Source organism: Simochromis diagramma, unplaced genomic scaffold (genome assembly GCF_900408965.1).
Source record: "Simochromis diagramma unplaced genomic scaffold, fSimDia1.1 OVJJ01000321.1, whole genome shotgun sequence".
NCBI lineage: Eukaryota > Metazoa > Chordata > Actinopteri > Cichliformes > Cichlidae > Simochromis > Simochromis diagramma.
The window spans coordinates 15,000,279-15,021,791 of NW_024386772.1; the positions used below are offsets into that span (position 1 = coordinate 15,000,279).

General features: G+C 38.9%; 1 protein-coding gene across 1 annotated transcript in view; it reads right to left on the minus strand.

The window, feature by feature from the left end:
• fam20ca (FAM20C golgi associated secretory pathway kinase a) overlaps nucleotides 1–21,513 on the minus strand; it is a 47,023-nt gene that overhangs the window by 3,494 nt on the left and 22,016 nt on the right. Inside the window, exons 4-8 of the mRNA XM_040051709.1 lie at nucleotides 4,889–4,981; nucleotides 2,300–2,415; nucleotides 730–910; nucleotides 487–596; nucleotides 323–404 (exon numbers count right to left, since the gene is read on the minus strand). Of these exons, the coding sequence (XP_039907643.1) occupies nucleotides 323–404; nucleotides 487–596; nucleotides 730–910; nucleotides 2,300–2,415; nucleotides 4,889–4,981 (582 nt within the window). The remainder of the gene's footprint in view (nucleotides 1–322; nucleotides 405–486; nucleotides 597–729; nucleotides 911–2,299; nucleotides 2,416–4,888; nucleotides 4,982–21,513) is intronic.

The following is a 21,513-nucleotide window of genomic DNA, read 5'->3' on the forward strand; positions in this document are numbered from 1 at the left end:
CTCCCTTGTGCACTTGTGCTGTATCTCCTTCAGCGTGTATTCTATTCACTGCTCATGATCCAGTGAATCCAGAAAAAAATATTGGAATCCTCCTCTTTAGGCTCCTGACCTGATACACAACTATCGGGTTTGGAAGCTGTAAACTCGTGTGTTTGGTCACACTTTTTGGGCAAAGTTACATATACCGCAAATTTATCTTAATTACTGATTATAATCTGCTACTAACAGCAAAACTGATGTTTTCATCCATTTGGTGCCAAAGTAGATCAAACCTAAACTGGTTACCAAGACAGCCCCTTTTAAATTAGTGGAATATCTTTACCCTCTTCCATTGTCAAGGTGAATGATGAAGGTGTCGTTTCCAAACTTCTCAAAAGTTTCATAATGATGGCGATCCATGTTACCTGTACAGGGGGAAATGGCACATTAGAAGACTCACAAATACACCTTTTTATCATTTTAATGTTTACTTGGTTTTCCTCTTACCCATTAAGAAGTCAAAGACGGTCATGTCCATGATGTCCAGCAGTCGAGTGCCTCGGTCATACGGGGGTGTTTGCTTCACCTCGTCACAGTAATCTGGATCCACCTCCCACCTGTGAATATGCAGAAAATCACTTAATACTTAATGAGTGATTGTTTTTAATGACTCATATGTTTGGACTGGCTAAAGGCATGACTGTGATCACAAACATATATGAATGTTGTGTCTCAGTATCGTTTTCTTACTCTGCTTTCTTGCGTTTGTGGTAGGAGCGCCTCCAGGGGTTTCTCCAGGTCTTGCGTTTGGCTAGGTTCAGATCTGGGAGGAAGGCTGCGAGTGAGCCTTCAATTTGGTCCGGTTTGCCACACAGAGCGTGCTCGGTGGAGCAGTAGTAAGAGCATTCACCATAGAAGCAGACATTATTGGCTGACAAAAGAAAAAGTGAAGGCACGGATTTAGAAATGCTGATTTAGTTCACACGGAGACACAGAGGAGAAAATGATTAATGGCGGCGATGAGGAACCGCTGACCCCGGTACAATCAAAGACAACATGCGAAAACTTTATTCACGCCCTCATGCTGAGAGGATGTAAACAAGCATAAGCATTAGACCACAGGCTGCCACATTGCTTTCACTGTATCCGTCTGTGCCGTTCAGTCAACACAACGGGAGAAATAAATCATTCTACATTTCAAAAGAAAGCCTTTTTGCAGTTTAACAGAAAATGACTTCTTACACTACATCAGATTAATCCATCTTAAACACGTTACACACAATGCATCACAACTTCTGATTTTAGCCACTTAAGTGTGATGTTTTTGGTTTTTTTTTTTTTTACCTTACATGCAGTTTTCTGAAAAGAAGTTACTAAAGAAAGGTTTCTAATCTAAACCATTTACTTTTAAAGAACTTAACATTAACTATAACCAAAATACAGGGGACTGACAAATTAAAGGAAAAAACAGAACCAAAAAACACTTCATTTTGCTGGGTGACCAAACATCTGAAGTACACATGTGTTGGTTCTTTAATTTGCCTCATAAGACCTGAACAAGCTCCAGAAACTTATAATAGGTATTTAAAACCTAGACCGTATGAAGTACATGTAGTTTCCTCTTATTTCTCATTTCTGTTTTACACAAAGGTCTCTATGTTTACACTGTAAGTTTCATTATGATAGCTCCTTTCCGGAAGGCATCTGTGAATTGGTGGCTCTTGATCCACTGACACCATCTCAGTCTTCCTTGTGAAATTTCTTGAATTGACTTTTCTTTTCCTCTCCAGGCTGCATTTGTTTCTGTTGCTTGTGCACGTTTACAACCACGTACTCCAAACCTAGCTTACTATCTCAGAAAAGTTGTGTAATACTTTTCTTACACAGAAAATGTGAAAGTTTATCTTTTTAAATGAAGTCAGAAAAACTGACTTTTTCCAAGATCTTATTATTATTAGATGCTGGAGTGTTTCTATAAAAAAAACAACCCCAAAACATCCTAATTCCTGCACTGATGAGGTTTGTGTGTTGTCTTGCAGTGCCACCATGTGGAGAGTTCTGGCTATAGCTTTATATGACTTTATTTTTTTCCACACTTGGCATTTTTATTACTTTAAAGAGGAGACCAGGGCACAGTGACTGACACTACCCTAAGCTACAAGTCCATACTCCACTTTGCAAATTACAGTTTACAGTTTAACTGAAGTCTTAGTAGATAAGTCAGTGAGTTGGGGTTTCTCTGTGCTGTTTCCAAGTTGGATTTATGATGCAGTCAAGTAGCTGCATCTCTCTGCTAAGCTGCAGAGACCAAAGTCTCTACCTGGTGAGATGAAGAAGGTCCTCCACAGCTTCTTATCACGTGTCAGGTCTCTGATTTCTCTCGTCATGTTCACCAGTCGTCCTGCTACTGGGGGAACTCTCCGGAAGTCAAGAATCCTATAAAGCAAAAGAAAGAAGTGCAGAAAAAGCGAATCATTCAGTATATAAACACAAATGATGATGCACAGAAGCAGATTTTGCTATAGTGGCAAATTGGAAGACTAGGTCCACATTTTACTGCCTTTAAACCATCGGACAAAATTTACTTTGTACTGAACAGATGATGCTACAGAGCAACTTCAGCCTGCAGCTCATTCTCCTGTGGTGCTCCAGGCAGGGCTGAGTATTTCCAGCAAAGCAAGAGAGCTCTGAACGTTGAGCACCTGCTTTGTTTTAACAAACAGCTTTGAACTTCCTCTTTTATCCTGCTTGCACTTTATCTTTGATACACGCACGCCAACAGAGACTTAAAAGGAAATATTTTCATGTAAGAAGGCGTCATTCTGCAGATTAATACTATGTGCTCGATCAAGTAAAAAGGTAGCTGGAAACATTTATAAACTGCTGCCATAAAACACATAAAAAAACCTATAATTTAATAAAACTCATCCAGTCTGGATCAACTTGTGTGCATAAACGTGTGACTCTTTCTCTTTCTCCATGGCAAACTGCTGAAGGCTCACTCACACGTATTGTTTGCTTACGTAGGTATGTCTCGTAGAAGCAGACTCATATATATTAATATATAATAATAAGAAACACTTCATGACAGTTGTTTTTAAACACAACTGAGATGGGTGGTTAAAATGTGTTATACATGCTGTAAAAACCATTGTAAAAAAAGTTCAGCTAGAAAGTTGTTACTAGATGTAACTCTGGTTCTAAGAATATACACAAGGTCCCTAATGGGCCTGTGGTTGTGTGGGGCTGACCAGAGGGTTGTGAGAGACACTCCATGGCTCTGCCCCTTCACACAAGTCCATTTGTGAATGAATAAAGACTGGCAAAGTGAGACATCAGGAGTTTTTCTGTATTTTGATATTATATTTAGTGACTTCCAGTTAAATTTGACACTACATGACATCATTTTTATGACTTCAGCATTCAAGATGTACAATCTGGACAATCTGTTTCCCTCTGTGAATGGCACCAAAACAAAATCAATTTATTTGAACCTGTTGACACCTTTTTTGTCTTTATTTAACTTCCAATACAAGATATACACAGACCATTCACATGATCACGTTCTTTTCTCACCACCAGTATTCAGATCAGGGTAGTTCTATGTTCCTTGGCCCAATTCTTCCTTTCTGTCTCCACCTTTCAATCTCTTCTTTTCTTATATTATGTCACATAAGGCACCTATTCAACCCCTGTTTAGCCTCTCCCATTATATGTTTGCCGTCTAATAGATCTTGATCTATTTGAAACTAAAGCTAAGCCTCCTGGGAGCAGACAGACACACACAGACAGGCTCAGTGGAACAGAGTTGGCGAAACTTAAGCCCACAGAGGAGAGCATTCAGGAGCGACAAAATGCACCGTCATTTTGGGCCGCGACGACAAAAGAGCACCTGTTCTTCTACATGCATGTGTGTGCCAGTGTGTAGTCTCTGTGAGAGCACACTCAGGCTTTTATTCGTGTACACTCCACCTTTTACACGCCCTTGAGTCATGCATTGTTCAAAACAGATGGCACGACAGTAGGCAAAGAACAAGCGGACAAATCCCCCTGAGGTTTGAAAGTAATCACTGGAAAGCGGTTACTTTTCCTAGTATCATCAAGACAGGGTGGTGCAATTTGTAAGAAGTGTCTAGTTTTAGCAGGGCCAAACAACCTCCTACTCTGCATCAATATGAAGTAATATAACAGTAGTAGCTCAGTCTGGTATCCAGAGGCTGCAGTGGTCGGGCAGCTGCACTATAACTCACAGGCAGCCCCACATGGTGAATGTGACCTAAAAACAAACAGCTCTTTAGGGGTAACACAGGCACCACCTCCCTGCAGCAAATAACCATGTTCTGGGTGTAATGGCATGTTTGCGATTTTCCTATTTGGCTCTATCTGCCTACCCACATGAACATGTGTTGGCGATCTCATCTAAAAGAGAGCGAGATTGCATGTTTGTGAGCATGTGTCAGATAATTACCGCACCCTCAAGAAATCCTAAGATGCCCAGTAGTCCATTTATCATCCTGTCCCAGAATCCCAAATGATCAAATCTGAGTGCTCTTCTGTTGATATATTTTTCTACCTTGTCAGCTTAAGTCCTCAGAGCCAAGGGATCATGCTGAAATCAATATACTCAGCACCAACTAGAGGAGATGATCCCTGCTTTTGGCGTGTTATCTAATCCCTCGTGTACTTAATCCCTTTCAGATTTTCACAGTTTAAGTCCATTATGGCACACCTCCGGTTTATAATGGGGTAAAAGTTGCGGTCGGTGTGACCTGTCATTCTTTCTGGAACAGACTGTGAGGGATGATTAGAAAATGGGCGAAGTAGGGAAGCACATGGGTCACATTCTGGCACCACATGTATGTTTCCTTTTCTTTTTTTATAGTTGAGTGGTAAAAGATGGAAAACTCACCGATCCAAATGAAAAGCAGCGATCTCAGCATTGTGCCTCTCGAAGTCGGAGAAATAGAAGAAATCTGGAGGCGTTTCCTGTTCCCGCGTCTGCCTGAAAGATAAAACACAGCATAAAGCACCGCATCAGCAGGAGAAATCAAAGCAGTTGCTTTTTTAATGTGATTTCCTTGCATATATATATATGTCTACACACACACATATATTTTATATATATATATATATATATAATTACTTTTTGCTTAGGAACATGACGATGTGCATTAAAAATTCTGAACGACAAAAAATCAACCCCTGCTTTCATTTCTTTTCAAGATAATTCATCAGGAGGGTGATCTTATAAACAAGTCATTTTATGAATCAGATGTGTTTTAATTTGAATTATGCAGCCTTTTGATTCGTGACATTCTCTTCCCGTCTATGCAAATCTTTTCAACTTTCATCAGATTTTTGCTTCCTGCAGGGCCAAACTCATCTAAGCCTCTGCATCCTTTTCTAGGCCAGAATCTGACTCATACGACTGTAAAGCCTGTGTGGACAAGGCTGCTGAAGGGAAGCTGCACGAGATTCTCCCTCGCATCCTTCAGTTCCTCTCAGCAAACACAAGAAACTCGGAATCTCTGCCAAGTAAGGAAATGCTAGAAGCCTCTTTGTGCCGGTCTTTGTCTTTGGCTCTCACTGTCTGCTCACCCGTCTGGGAGAAGAATATTATCTCTCAACTTTCACTCACTTTCTTTGTTTTTCTCCCAAACCGCACATATATTGACGCACCTGACAACAGCCTGTGCTATAACTCCTCTGCTTGCACAATCCACACATGCACATACTTGTGAATGCTAACACTTTCTGCTCTGCCCTGCCTTGTTGTTTTTTTTCCCCGTCTCGTCTCCTCAGACTTAAGGGCAGAGTGTCACATTAGCCCCACTCCACCCTTTCTATTTTCTTGAAAATCTAAAGCGGTGACAACAGAAAATGACCTGTCCTCCTTCTCTTTTACATTTCAGGGAAGCAGCCATTTACCCATAAATCAATTGCTGCCATTGTAATCCTTTCTTTCCAACCCAGAGGAGGGAGGGGAGTAATGGTGTTTTCATTTTCAGGGTGCAGGGTGGGGGATAAAAGATACCGTGTAAGTGGAGAGGGAGCTGAATAAACAGAAGCAAGAGTCTTGGATTTTAAAGGTGACCCCGTGAGTCATCGCACTGAAAGCCGCTGTGATTTCAATGTGACATCAATTAAATAGTTTGCAATTGAGGCGGACTTAAATGACTTGAATGCACTTATAATTACCAAAGGGAATAATATTATTACCTTTTTTTCTGGCATTAGACAATTGCTTTTCCAAAAGTATTCATTTTTAATTATACTTAAGTGTATATTCTGGTTGTTTCTGTGTTCGGATGGGTATCCATACACTTACACTACTGTAAAAGAGATTTTTAATCTCAACAGTTTTACTTTTTTCCTGGCTAAATATGGATTAAATAAAATCATAGATAATCAGGTTTGTGGACACAGCTTGGGAATCCAGAAAACTGCGCTTCTGAGATGTAAATGATAAGTTTTACTACAGTAAGTTGCTCTGCTCTATCGGCAGTCAGCGAGGGAGCCTTTTGTCTTCTGTCAGTAGCCGTGGAGATATATTTTGCTCCAAGCTTTTTAAGCATGCATAATATTTCTGCTTCTGGTTTCATTTTCCGCCATGTGTAAAAAAACGATTGTGATATAAACCCGACTGTTGGGTATTACTTCATCGCCGAGTTGCAAAACCATTTCTGATAAAAGGCTATGGTAGGTGTGTGATGGAAAACCTATAACACAGGGCACAAATACACCGATACAGATCTGCATACGCAAACAGTATTCAAAATCTCAAACAAATTTCCTCTCACACTTGTGTAGACCCTTTATCAGTGAGTGTCCTTGATAATAAAAAAGGCTTTTTATCTGAAGCCTTGTGTGATTAGGCTACAGCAGACCTACTGTATGCAGTTCAGCAGAATGTGTGAGCATGATGAAGCTGAACTGCTTGCCTATGTGGACTCAGTTTGTGCTGACTCAACCGTTTTAATGCTCTTTCATGAGCTTAGGCCTGCACAGTGGAGGGTTATATTAGAGGAAGATGGGAGAGGGAGGGGTGAGAAGAACAGCTGTGTCCCAGACTCTTTTTCCACACACACACACACACACACACACACACACACACACACACACACACACACACACACACACACACACACACACACACACACACACACACACACACGGACAGAGCCAGGCTGATGATGCATGTTTGTGACAGACAGAGGGCAGTAGAGACAAACCCACAGACAGAAAGTCAACTACCTGGAGCATCATTAAACTGATGAGGGAATAAACAGCTCTGTTCATATTTTCCTGCGAAATAAAGATTAAAGAGTTTTTAGCTTGTTTTTACAAGCCAGGTGTAGGCAAAGTGAAAAGGATGTTTAGGGATGATTCATCTTCATCACCTACCTACAGATAGAAATAGAAAAAACCCACATGCAGCCACAATCAAAATTATTCAAACTTGCATGTGTAAGGCTTTACAGATAGAGTGTTTTCTAAGAACATTAATAAATGGGCATAAACCTAAGTTTGCAAAATGGCTATGTCATGATTTAAATCATATTTATTACAGCTGTTTTTTTTGATAACTTATGGTTATGTGAAGCTACCGCAATGTTCTAAAATCAAGTTAACCTTTCACGATCTGAAGTGTTTGAAAGGTATCTGGAAGCTGAAATAAGAACTCAAGATGATTCACATTTATATATAAAAGATGATATGCAAGTGTAGGACTCTTGGCATGAAAGAATGAGAAATTTATCAAAGGGGAATCAGATGTTTGAAAAGAACAAGTGAGAAAAAATAGAAGGTTTCATTGAAGGCATGAACAAAAAGTACAGAATCATTAAGAGACTTCAGATTGCAGAAAGAGTGCGTAAAAGTTGATGAAAACATAAAAAACTGGGATAGATTTAAGAACTTTTTGAGTGATGAATGTTTCTGTGAAACTATTTATATCCTCCTGAGGTCTGCACTCTTCACTGTGATGCATTTTTAATTTCTCCTAGCTATTTGGGATTAACTGGACCTGATAAAGTTTAAAAACTAGGCATGACCTTTTTCTAGAAAGTAGAGCACAACACAATAATGCCAGCACCATATAAAGGATAAAACACTTTTCTGAGCCCAAATCTCAGTTCAGAAACTGTTACCTGAACAGCTGAATCACACTTTCTTTAAAGCAGTGAAATTCAAAGAAAGTAGCACATAAATCACAGAATATTTAATAAGCTCAAATATTTTGCACATAAGCTGTAAAATGGCAAAGTGTGTGAGAGGCTGTGAGACACCTGTGAGAAAATCACTTAATCTAGGTATTAAGGATATGTATGCTTTCATTACACAAACATGAGTTAACTTCACAATAATAACTTGCCTGTATTTACAACTGCAACTGTTACATATACCCCCACTAATCTGGTTTTGTAATGTTAGCTGGATTCTGATTCGAAATAGAGAATAGGAGAAGGAGCAGGAGAGACAGAGAGAGGATGGATGGGAGATCTGTCATCTATTGGTAATCCACAGCAGATTTCAGCCCTCCTCTGACAGGCTTGTTTGTCTGTCTGTCTGGCCCTTTGTCCTGTGGGTAGGTGGCTAAGAAGACATGGACGGGGCTTTGCCATTGAGACACATTGTATAATATGACGCTGGGATTAATGCTACAGCGCACACATATTACACTGAATGTAATGTATGTATGTATGTATGAGTCAGATGCAAGCATTTGAAAGCATCAGACTACAAACATTCATAGTAGTTGGATTATATTTGAATCAAAGGTTCCACTGTGGAAACACTTAATTCTGGGGTTTTCTTCTGGACTCACAAAGAAAATAAAAACTACTGAATGGAAAAAAGTTAAAGAGGCTATCAACTTTGGAAGTTCAGAGTGAATGGTCCGTGCAGAAGTAAAGAACAAATGGTCAGATTATGAATGAGAGTAAAAAAGTATCAGTTCACACAGGAAAGGAGACTCAGTAGGTACGTGTCAAGTTCAAATATCTCACATTATTTCTTTATGAATAATAACAGTTTATGTGTGAGGAGACGAATCCCGTTGGAGTTGTGTCGTGAAGGACATCCAGCATGGTGGTGACTCCTTGTAAATAAGGGAGCTATATTTTAGCAATAAAGAAAACTGGAAATATTTTATAAATTGGTACAACTGTCTCTGTAAATGTCCCACACCACTGGTTGGAAACCTTGGTGTCATCATTGGAAACATCAGCAGCATATTTAAAAGTTGTTAAAAAAGCACCTTAAGCACCTCAACTTCTGTTACTCCACAAGACAGCTATCAGTTTTAGCTTAAATATGATCATACCACATCTGTACTGACTAATTATATTGGCTTCCAGTTACATTTAGAATTGATTTTTAAATTTTAAAGGTAATTTTTAAAGCTCTGCATGATTAAGAGATACTTCTTACATCTATGTAACCTGTAAACATATAGGCTATGTATAAACAAGCTAGATCCCTTTGGCCTTAGCGTTCTGTGGATACTCAAAGCACTTTATACATCATTTCTCTTTCACTCTAACATTTGCAGTTCAGTGAAAGCATCAGGAACTCAAAGTTCTGTATCTTGCCCAAGGATACTTTAGCATGCAGACTTGAAGAGCCAGGGATCAAACCACCAACCCTCTGATTAGTAGATAACCTGCTCTACCTCCTGAACCACAGCCAGCATAGTGGCTGGTAGTCTAGCTCGTAGTCTTAATTATCATTACATTTAATTTCTGTTTGTTTTATAAATTTTGGTTTAGTTTTGAGAGGTTAACATGTTCTCCTTGCATGCAAAAGAGCCCCTGGGAGACATAAACACACTCTTAGGGGGTGTAAGCTTCTGTTCTCCTACTGCTCTTTCAAGCCGGGTTAAATACATCAGGAATGACATCCAGCGTTTCATCTCTGCCAAACCAAATATGCTGACCTCTTGGGAAATAAGGGAGCAGCCAAAACTACAATTCTAATTTTGTGGTTATGATAAGTAGTGGTGGTGGTGATACTGATTATTATTAGATTTAATTTCTACTTCTTTTAAGGGTTTTAAGACCTGTATTTTCACATTTTTGCTGGTCTGTTATTGGTTTTGATTATTAACTCATTAAATTCCTATTTGTTCTATGGATTTAACTTAATCTTATTGCTGCTTTTTGCTTGTTTTGTGTGCTTTCGTACTTACTATGAAATCCTCCAAATCAGATGTGAATGTGCAGTAGTTTAGTGGATATACTAAGAAGACTAAAAAACCCGAACAATCACTTCACCTAAGAATGATCTCAAGTGCTTCAAAGAAGAAAAGTAGAAAGAAGACCCTGCTAAGTGTTTTCTAACCTGCTTTCATTTACCAATTGTTTGGTTACCATGCAGCCAAATCCAATTCCCTCTCGCTATCCTGACCCTACTTAACTCCAATTATCAAGGATCCTGCAGCTTTTCTCCTTTTTCCTAACATGTTTTTTCCACATACACTTCTATGGTTTCATCTCATCTCTGCTATTTGTCTTATTTTCTCCTCCTATTTTGATGTTTCACAAGCAAATTTGAACAAATCACATTTATTTTTCATCCCTCTTGGGATTATGTTTTCAAAAAGTGCTGCATTACAAAATGCCTAATTCACTATGAAAATAGTCCACATAGAGTATTTTTAGTATGCAAGGCTTTTCGAGGTATACAAGTGATTAGCGTGACGTATTCAGGACACTCCTGGGTAAATGGCACCTTGAAGAGTACTCACAACACATCTCAAGGTGACAGACAGGTGGAAGAATGTAGGACCAGAATGAAAGATTGGGAGATAAAACCTCTTCAGCCTGGTGATTTGTGTCAGAGTGTGCTCGTCTGTCAGCAGCACTGCACACAGAAGAGAGAATACTGTCGAGGCTCTGTGTGTGTGTTCTTTACATCTGCAAACAGCAGCTTACTCTGTGGATATATATACATTTTCTGTGCATTCCTGACTCAGTGTCTGCATTTTTCTCTTTATTTTCCTCCACCACCGCTATCGGCGAGAGATCTAAAGAATCGGCCCAGGGCGCCAAGGTAGCTGTCTAGATTGAATTTCAAATCAATGTTACACAAGTTGTGTTCCAGCCTCAGCTATTTTCAACACACAGGGTGAGACACTGCCAGGAGGGAAAGGCAAGTCATCTGCATGTGTGGGAAGTGGTATGTGCGGTATTATCATAAGAATGCTGGGGAAAAGACTTGACTTGAAGAAGATGGATGTTAGCCTGAAAGCAGTGCTTCATTTTCAAAGTTATTAGATACTCACAAGGTGGGACAGCGTGGAATTAACACAAAGACTGAAATTCTCAGTGATCAGGTTTCTGGAGCCCAAAGTTTTGATGCAGGGTTAGAGGTTATTCAAATAGTGCACATTTTATTAAACATCCACTGAACTACCAAAAGGAAAGATGCATATTATTTGTCAAGTTGTCCAAACTGGCATATGCCGTTCACCGGGAGGAAACCTAATGATTAACAGTTCCATGTTTGCTTCTTAAAAAGTTCTTTAAATATATTACAGGCATGTTAAATTGACTTGTTTGCATGCACAGCATACTTTCGCCGCCTTTATGCTACCTTTAACGGTCTTTTATTGAACTCAAATATGCATCACCATCTACTGCAGTCTGTAAAATGTTTACCATGAGAGAACAGTGTTAAAAACTGGTCAAAAGCTCCTCAGCCTGTGGTTTACTAGACAGAGTTTAAACCTATCAGCTGTAAAAAAAAAAAAAAAAGGTCATTTATTAAGATTTGTTTTTTTATTTATACATTTATCAAAAATTCTTGCAAGGAAGTCATATGAATACTAATACCCTAATTACCCTAGCTCTGTATCAGCAGTGATGATTGATCAAACTCAATATTTTTGCTTCCAAGCCATTGTGATTTCAAGCTGTGTATGTGTTTGTCTTTTTTTTTCCTTCTGTTTTTAAATGTAGGGAGTGTAAAGTTGATCAAGCAGCAGGCCCGAGAGTAGAAAAATGAAGCCAGTGCATAAGTGCCAAAAAGTGCAGTTCCTCTAATGGCCACTTAAAGCTGGCTCTATTCCCTGTAGACCCAAGTGTTAACATGCTCAAATGCACAGCATTTACAGGTGGTTTACAGCTGGTGGAAAAAAATGGTTTGGCCTCTATGCATAGCTTCCCTCTTTATAACCACTGTTTGTGGGGTGAACTCACCTGTTTGGATACTTGTGAGGGTTGAAAACAGTCGTGTGACATGACAGGTGGACAGAGAGCTGTACCCTTACTTCTGCTAACTGGATTATGCAACAAATAATACTGCTTGGTTATGGCGTTATTTTTGTGCTTTCAGTGTTTGCTATTATCCATACACACACACACACACAATAGCAGCCCCTCTCGCTCAGTTTTTGCATTTGCACTCGCTGGCAATGTGTTGCTCGCGCTCTCAACATTTCTCTTTCTCTACACCGTTATAGTTGTGCCACAAAACCAGCCAATCACAGACTTGGATGCAAAAAAATCCGATTGGCTGTTCTGGGTCTCCAATCAGCTCGAAATGACGAAATGCAATATCCCAGAATCCATTTCGTCCAAAACTCAATCGAGGCAGTGGCGGAGGAACACAGAGTGGCAGAGTTTGAAATATTACTCTTTCTGGGTCACAAAATAAACTTTTAAGATATTTTCATGCGAGAATGGTGCTGTGTAAACTTCTAATATCTGCTCGATTCATCAAGACATCACATATTTCCACAAGTGCTCTAACGTTTTCGGAGATGCCTGTTACCCACCAGCTGACCGGGTGGTCACTCGGGTTAAACATAATATATAAAGCTGAACTGACAAAAAAATCACCAACTACACCACCAGGTATTATAGGAAAAACCATAAAGCCTGTACACTGTCTTGTTGGTATATATGTATGATTTGATTCACCTTCATTTCCAAACCGATATCATGAGCAGCGGCTTTTACAGCTGTGGCTCCAGCAAACATCAGCTGATACTAGAAATTAATTTTAAATAAATTATAACAACAGCTTATCAAGCTTGAACGTGCTGCTGTTGTTGTTTAGCGCAACATCCGCTGGCTTCCTGTTTCTGGCGCAAAGTGGGAGATAAACAAACAAGAGAGACGATCAGCTGATCATTGATCAGTTTCATGATTGAAGTAGCAACAGGAGAGGGAGGGAGAGAGAATGAGGGGAGAAGAGGCAGCTGTGCAACGTAAAGACAGAATAACTACAGCTTTGTGTCTTTTTTTCATTCTAGCTAAAGTACGGGACTAATCGTTCCTTTTCCCCTTAATACGGATGTATTGTAATTGGTCCAGCCCAGAGTTGATCATGACCAATTGGCTAATCCACCACCTTTCATTGTTTATACCGTTACAAAGACAAACAAACATAAAAATGAAAAATCACCATAGGCCCACCAGGCAAATGCCCGGTATGCCCAATGGCCAGTCTAGCTGTGCGGTCAGCTGGTGGGTAACAGGCATCTCCGAAAACATTAGAGCACTTATGCAAATATGTGATGTCTTGATAAATCGAGCAGGTATTTGAAGTTTACACAGCACCATTCTCGCATGAAAATATCTTAAAAGTTTATTTTGTGACCCAGAAAGTGTAATAGCCAATCAGATTTTTTTGCATCCAAGTCTGTGATTGGCTGGTTTTGTGGCACAAATATAACGGTGTAGAGAAAGAGTTGAGCGCGCACGGGCAGAAATGTTGAGAGCGCAAGCAACACATTGTGAGCGAGCGCAAATGCAAAAACTGAGCGAGAGGGGCTGCTATTGTGTGTGTGTGTGGATAATAGCAAACACTGAAATACATTTTTTGCACGCAGGAATGAATTTTTTTTCACTCAAATTCAGCTTTTCTTCACTCAAAATAAATTTCTCCTTAAAATACAACACTTGCACCTGCAAACTTTTTTTTTTTTTTACGTGCGCTCAGAATAGTGGCACAAAAATAACGTCATACTTGGTGTTTGGTATGGGTTGTGCAAGAAGTTTGTGCTGGTCTGGTATTTTCTTAGTTTGTTACTTAGCAGGCATACATGTCTGTCGTAGTTCAGAATACTTATAAATGCTCAAACGTCATGCTTAAAACATTTCTTTAAAAACACTGAGGTGACTGAGGTGATTTGAAAAGTAAATAATTTCTTATCTAAAAGTATGTTGTTAAAGTATGTTACTGAGTGTTAAGTATTAAGTTTTAAAATGTTAGCATGACATCTTAATGCAACCTTTTAAAGTTATAGAGTGTGTATTATTCTCTGTCTTCACTTTATCTCGTGTCTCCTTCCTCATTCTTTCATCGATGTCTGACCTTCTGTCTACATTAAAAGCTGCAAGCATGAAGTGAGCCCTTTAAATTAGACTCTAAATGTGGGGCTTTGAGGGAAGCTGCATAGCTCTGGGCTAGGTCACTATCTGTGACCACCAGAGCTCACTGGCAACCCTTGAGATAGATGACAGAACCCCTCAGAACCAGTGTAAATTGTGTCTGTGAGTTAGAGGGAGCGCGTGTGTCTGCATGAGTGTGCGGTTGAGTCACGACCAAGAGTCAGGGAGTGAATGCGTCTGTCCGACTATCTCATCTGACCAGATGACTGCAAATCTCTGTCTGTGCAGCCCTTTGCAGACAGAGGATATGTAACATCGCTGGCTTCATCAATTTATTAAAGTGACAGCATTCGATCAGTCGGACGTAGGTCACTGTCTTGACATGTTCTTGACATTTTCATTCAGACATTCCCGCAAGATTGAAAGAGAGAGCCACTGTACGCAACACAATATGTGACAAATGTGCTACAGACAAGTACACCACATTTAGTAATCTGCACATTGCCACTAAGAACCGGGTCATTCTGTATGTTCCACACAACAGCTAATGTCTATTGCAAAATAAAAAGAGATTAGTTTTAAGGGCATTCTGCAAACAATCATGTTGTGGATGCAGTTCAGACATCAGTGTTGAGCACTGTAGAAGAAAACACCCATGTGTAAATCTTTATTCCCGTGTAGGATAATTTACTGACCTAACAAGCTATCTCAGATATCATGCTGGGCAAATTAGCCATGTGTTGCTATTTTTTTTCTACATTAACCGCCGCGAATTACAGGCTGTACACACTGATTATATAATAGCATATATTATCCCAACTATTAGTTCTTTAAAATAGCAGAAGGTATTTTCTTGCTGACCTTTGGCTTGTCCTGGTAAAAACTTTACACACCTCTGTGACTGTATTGGCAATGATGGACTGATTAAAAAGTTTGACCATATTGTTCAAACCTAATTGCTGATTACTGTGACCTTTATGGAAAAGGCTGCTCATTTAGACATTAAGCAGACACATTCAGTTGCTGCCAGATTAATAGAAAGGAGTGCATCTCTGATAGGGGCTTATGTGTCAGGGATCGCACCATGGCTTATAGGTCTGCTAAGTCCTGCTGCTTTCTAACTACTTTCTGGCTATTCATTTCAACAAGACAGGCCAAACATAGTACAGATGCGTGTAAATAAAGCACACAAACTATTGCGTGAAAGACTCAGAATCAGGGTTAACCACAGGAGTACAACTTTAATATCTAACAAAAGCTCTTAACAAAATTTGACAGTCAATGATTGAAAAGCTTTTAATGCCCCGAGGAGGATTAGTACACATACAATAAGGGCACATTAAGCACATTAACAGCAAAGTACTTCATCAATTTAAAATGAGTTTTATCATAATCCCTTCCTACAGTTTCTCTTCTCAAAGACTTTTTTTTTTTTACAGTGAAAGAGAGAAATGGTGTACATTTCTCTCTTTCACTGTAATATGTCAAATGGAAACTTCTTTGCATTGAGGTTTTAGAAAGGAAAATGTTCCGGAAACATCAGGGCATCAGCTTAAAGTAACTTAACAAACAAGCTAAGCAGTTGTCCTGCTATGGGTCACATACCTATATTACTTTTGCATCTGATATGTATTTCCCCCCCAAATTTCTACTCCATCATCATCTTTGACCAGGTCAGGTCTATGGTTAAGTATTCTTCATTTCAAATGTACAACTGTTATTCCACTGTGAAGGCCAATGCATCATGCTTCACAGTCACGTCAGTAGTGATGTGTCGGTCGCGAACGAAACGGCTCTTAGAGCCGGGTCTTTGAAGTGGACGACGCGAACCGGCTCCTTATTGGGAGCCATGTTTTTTTTTTCTTTCTCTCACCCTCTCTCTCGCACTTTTTTTCTGCTTCCCAGCGCAGGCGAGCCTTGTGCTTTGCGCTGGGAAGAGGGGGGAGGGGCGGTAGTTACACTCGCAGTAGCACGGGAACAGAGCAGGAGGGAGAGACAGAGAAAGAGAGCCAGGAACAATGTCACATTAGAAAGGTATAGTAATGATCCACAACTATTTTCAGTTGTGGATGATAAAGGATTCAGAAAGTGTATTCCTGCAGGCCTATATGACTAGTGATGGTAAATTTGATTCTTTTTACTGAATCGAGTTTTAATGAGTCACTCACCAAAGTGAATCGGGTTTTCGAGTCATTTGATTCACTGAGTCAGTTGACCAGACAGTGCAAAAAATTTACATTTTCACTCAAACTTAATTTGTTTCTCTTTTCATGTAAATCCTACTGCTAAGATGAATGATTCTAAAAACACCCAACTATTTTATAGAGCAAAAAAGAGCAAAAAAATTTCTAAAATTAAGCAATTTCCTATCAAAATTGCGTAATAAACATTTATTTTGTTTATTTTTATTTTATTAGTATTTTCCTTAAATGTGTTAAATATATATTTTCTCATCTAAATGTCCACTGAGCTGTGAGCCAGGGGGCGGTAATGCGCCTTAACATTGGTTGCCAACCAAGAAGAAGAAGAAGCTGTGAGCCAGGAGGGAGGGGGTGAGCGAGTCCTGAGTGATTCGTTTACGCTTATGATTCAGCACAGGAGGGAGGGGGTTAGTGAGTCTTGAGTGATTCGTTCACTCTATGATTCAGCACAGGAGGGAGGGGGTTAGTGAGTCTTGAGTGATTCGTTCACTCTATGATTCAGCACAGGAGGGAGGGGGTGAGTAGCTCAAATGTGCTGTTAGCATGTTAGCAAAGCGATGCTACTGTGAACCAAGGAGCTATTTTCTTGATGTGAGCTTCTACTCGGGGTTTTTTCTTCCAGTTCAGAGCAGAAATTATTTTGTTAAGATACTGGATGTTGTGTTTTTCTCCACAATTTTAATTATAAGCTAGATACATTGTTGCTAACAGCAACAGGGATGAGTCAGTGAGTCAGTTGGGCTTGTGAATCATGATTCATGAGTCAGTAAAGTGATTCTCGAGTATTGAACGATTCGTTCATGATTCGCGCATCACTATATATGACAGAGAATGTGCATCTTCTTTTTGTTTTCACATTTTAATTTATATTTAATTGTGTTGTGGTTTGCAGTGTTTTGTGTTGTTTCACCTTAAATTTGTTTAAAAGGAAAAAGCTGAAAATGTAAATGGTTAAAAGTTGAAATGTGAATAGTTGGTTTTTGTATTATATGACTTATTTATTACATTTTATGTGGAGTGAATAAATAAAAGTATATTTACGGTGGCCCCTAGAGACAAAGCCGTACGAACTCCAAAACACGTACAAACTCCAAAACACGTAAAAACTCTGAAGCACGTACAAACTCCACAACACGTAAAAACTCCAAAACAGATAAAAACTCTGAAGCATGTACAAACTCCAAATCACGTACAAAAGACAACAGAAATGCTCCAGAATGCTAGGCGGAGTGTTGAGCTTTTGTTACCTAGTAGCTACACAAGCCAGGAAGTACCAACGACCGGATTTGGTGTGTGGTAGTAACAGGTAAATGAACATTTTATTTTTTTTGATTATTTGAATATATATGAGTGCTTGTGTATAAATACACAAACAATACACATATGCTTTCAATTGTGTAATTTAAGTGATCTAGGTAGCTCTGTTTTGGAAGTTCAGTTAAAGCTAGAAATGTGTTTTGGATCTTAATCGATGTAAGTGGCATAGATTGCACAGAGAAGACATGTCTGATCTACAATGCTGTTACATTTGAAAAAGTCAGCTTTCCAACTTCCTTATTTTTTTTCCCTTTCTCTACCAGCGTTTGGTTTGTGCATTTCCTGTAAAAACACACATTGCTTTCTAACCGGTTGATTTGTAGTAAGTTTGTGAGTATTGGAAGCAATGTGAAGTCTGGTTGATATTCTTCAGCTGGTCTTGCACTCTAATCCCAATTGGGATGTAGCATCACATCAAAAACTGAACTGCGGATGGGCAGATGTTGACACTGTTTCCACATATAAGTCAGGCACAACAACAAATACCAATCAGGTTATTACTATGAACAAGTTAAAGGCATGTCTGTTTTTTGTGATATAATCATATTTGCTTGACAGCGAATCTGTCTGCTAAATGGTTGGAAAAAGATAGCCACACATTATTTTCTCCACATACTAGTATTACCAGAGCCTATTTTTCTTAAATACAAGCAACATTTCTTAGCCATTTATGCTTATTTATGTAAGTGTTTTAATATATAATATGTGAAACTGTCAAAAAACTGCACCTTGCTTGCTTCTTTTTCTATCAAGTACAGTATTTTATTTCTTTCTTTTTCTTCAAATCAATAAAAGGACAATATGAAACAAGTCTTGAACACAAACTTTTTCCCCCAAAAGTCAACAAGGACACCAATAATGATGTTCAAAAAGGTTGCTGTAGTAGTCTTTGTTTTGTTAGTCTAGTAGATTTTCTGTGTTGATGGTGTTTGAGAGACCAGCCTGCTGCTCTTTGCCACAAAGATGGCCTTTCTCAAAGTTTAACCAATCAGTAATCTTACATGCCTTTAACATTTTCAAGGGTTTATTTCCCTCTAGGGCTGCTTTCTCTAGAGTATCGCAACCTTGGGCTAGTTAGAGGGCACGTATGCCTTGATGAACCTGAGCGCTATACTGGTGGGAGCCTAGTGCTCCTGGTAGGGTCACCCATGTTGGACAGGTCCGGGGGAGAGGCCATACTAAAAATGATCCCTGAAACTCCAGGTCAGGGGTTCAGCTCACGGATAACAACCGTGTGTGGTTAAAAAACACCTTGGTAACAGAAACGGGATCAGAAAAAAACTTGTTGCTGTACTAAGGTCCAGTGGGTACGATAGGGGTACCAAAACTACTTCTGAAGTTTGTAGTGTTGAAAAAGGTCCTGAAAAAATTCATACCAAGACAGAGGTTTGGATTATTGTGAAACAGCCAAATAGTGTCTGGGGTGGAAAATGGCCTATAGAGAGGATAACGAGGCTTTCCTCATGTTCTTAGTCTCTGAGTCTCAGTGTCTACTCTGCTCCACATTACTTTTAGAGCTATTTTTGAATTGGGCATGAGTTATTTTTTTTAACTGCCAACCTTAATTGACTGGCACGACACATTCAGCCTTGTTCCCCTGAGCTTACTGCTTCATAGAGCTTCAAGTGTGTAAAGAGCTGAAATCACTGAAGAACCAACGCAAAGCTGCTGAATTAAATCTGAGCATTTTGGGATCTCTTCCCTACTATCATCTTAACGGGCTCCCCTGAGTTGTAAGCAGACTTGGAACATATATGGAAAAAAAAAGTAAATCTTATTAGTATCACTTTGTTATTTTGGTTTTCATAAATCCGTTTTAAGGGAATGCTTCTCTGTGTCAAAATGAAACTGTTGTACTTGTTAATGGATAAGTATATTCACTGGTGCTTTTCAATAAGAAACACCACCAAATAGCATCTTCGTGATATCAGTGGAATAAATGTTTGATGACTCAAATGCTTCAGTTGCATTTCATTCGCTCAGAATAATTTACATACAGTTTTTTTTTAATATTAACACAGCTCAACATCAAGAAGATTTAGTTTTTGTTTTTTCAGTGACAGATATCGGAGATAAAAGAACATTTTTGTCACTCTCATAAAGCAATAATTGGCACCTTTTTCTTTCGTTATATCACTTTACATGATGAATATTAAACACCAGTTAGGAATTTTTGCTTAACAGATTTTTACAGCTTTTCCGAGATTTCTTAGTATCTAGTCAAGGACATGTATTTGAACACATGCCATTTTCCCTTTGTATCTTTGGTAGTATCTGAAGGAGTCCTTCTTTTCTTCTACGCTTGAATAAACTGATTGAAATATGTATGAATGTGTTTCTCTGCTTACATGTCAGAAGTGCTTCATGGGTATTAGTTAAATGTAGCAAAACAGCTCATTAGTGCCCCTTCTAAAACTTTAAAGTTGAACTTATAACCAAATATACCAGTTTCTACAAGAACATGAATCATATCAGACTTACAAAAAGACTATTGAAGTCATACTTTAACCCCCACAGAAGCTTTTGTACATTAACAGATTTATCCCAAAAAATTAACCAGAGTAAATTCAAATATATCATTTATGGAAATTTGACCTTTTCAAAACTGTTAATGTTTTTACTTTTCATTGTGGAGATAGTGAATTTCGAACTTTTGCTTTGAAAAAAAAAAAGAAAAAAAGGGCAGGTGACATCATCAGATTTACGTAAAATTTGCATGTTGTGTTGTAGGCATGATGCACGGCATCATGACCTATAATTAGGAGGTGAACACAGCGAGAGATATGTGGTGTCTTTTTAAAACATAAATCCAGGCCTGAAGATACCTCCATGTGCAAATTAAAACCGTCACTGTCATACAAAAAGGCTTTATTGTCATTGAAATACCATGGCCTGTTTGTTCTCCTGTTTGAGATGAGAACAAGAGATGTCACAGTACTAGAAATTGAGTAGTCATTACGATTACCAGCAAAATTACAGTACAAAACAAAAATAGTACAAAAATGTTAATGTTATATTTTGTTGACAGGAAACAGATCTAAACCTTAGAGTGGTTACTGAGTAGCCGACTAATGTTACTTCAAGGTATAATGATATTTGCATTACATCAGCATTAATATTTATATGAAAGTACTTCCGCCCTTGCTCTGAAAAGCACGAAAGCATTGTTTGCATATTGCCTTTTTTAATCCTGCCTCAAACACAAAGTACTTTCCTGCCTGACTTTCTGTTGTTATCAATGAGTCTTGGATGAGCTGTTGCAGTAGCAGAATTAGTCCCCATTTTCCACAAGTAGCTTTTCCTGCTCTTGTGGACGTCTTTCTTTTTTTTTTTCTTCAGTATGCAAGCATAGACTAGAGATATATGTGTTTGTTTGACTACATTTTTAAACGCTGCTCCTTTGCTAGCTAGCACCAGAAATACCCAGTTAAACAATGCTATTTTAGTAATATACGATGGCAGTTACCAGTTTAAAGGTGTTACACCAACCCTCTCTTACACACTGTCTGTGAATGGAAGTTATAACTAAGTCAGGAAAAAAACAAACAGATGACAGCTGTGTTAACCAGCGCTGTTCTACAATTCTTTAAAGAATTACCACCTGTATGTCTGCTTTGTTAGAATAAATTAGACTGTAACCAAGCAGATGCGTGACCATGTTCTGTACGGGCCTGTGG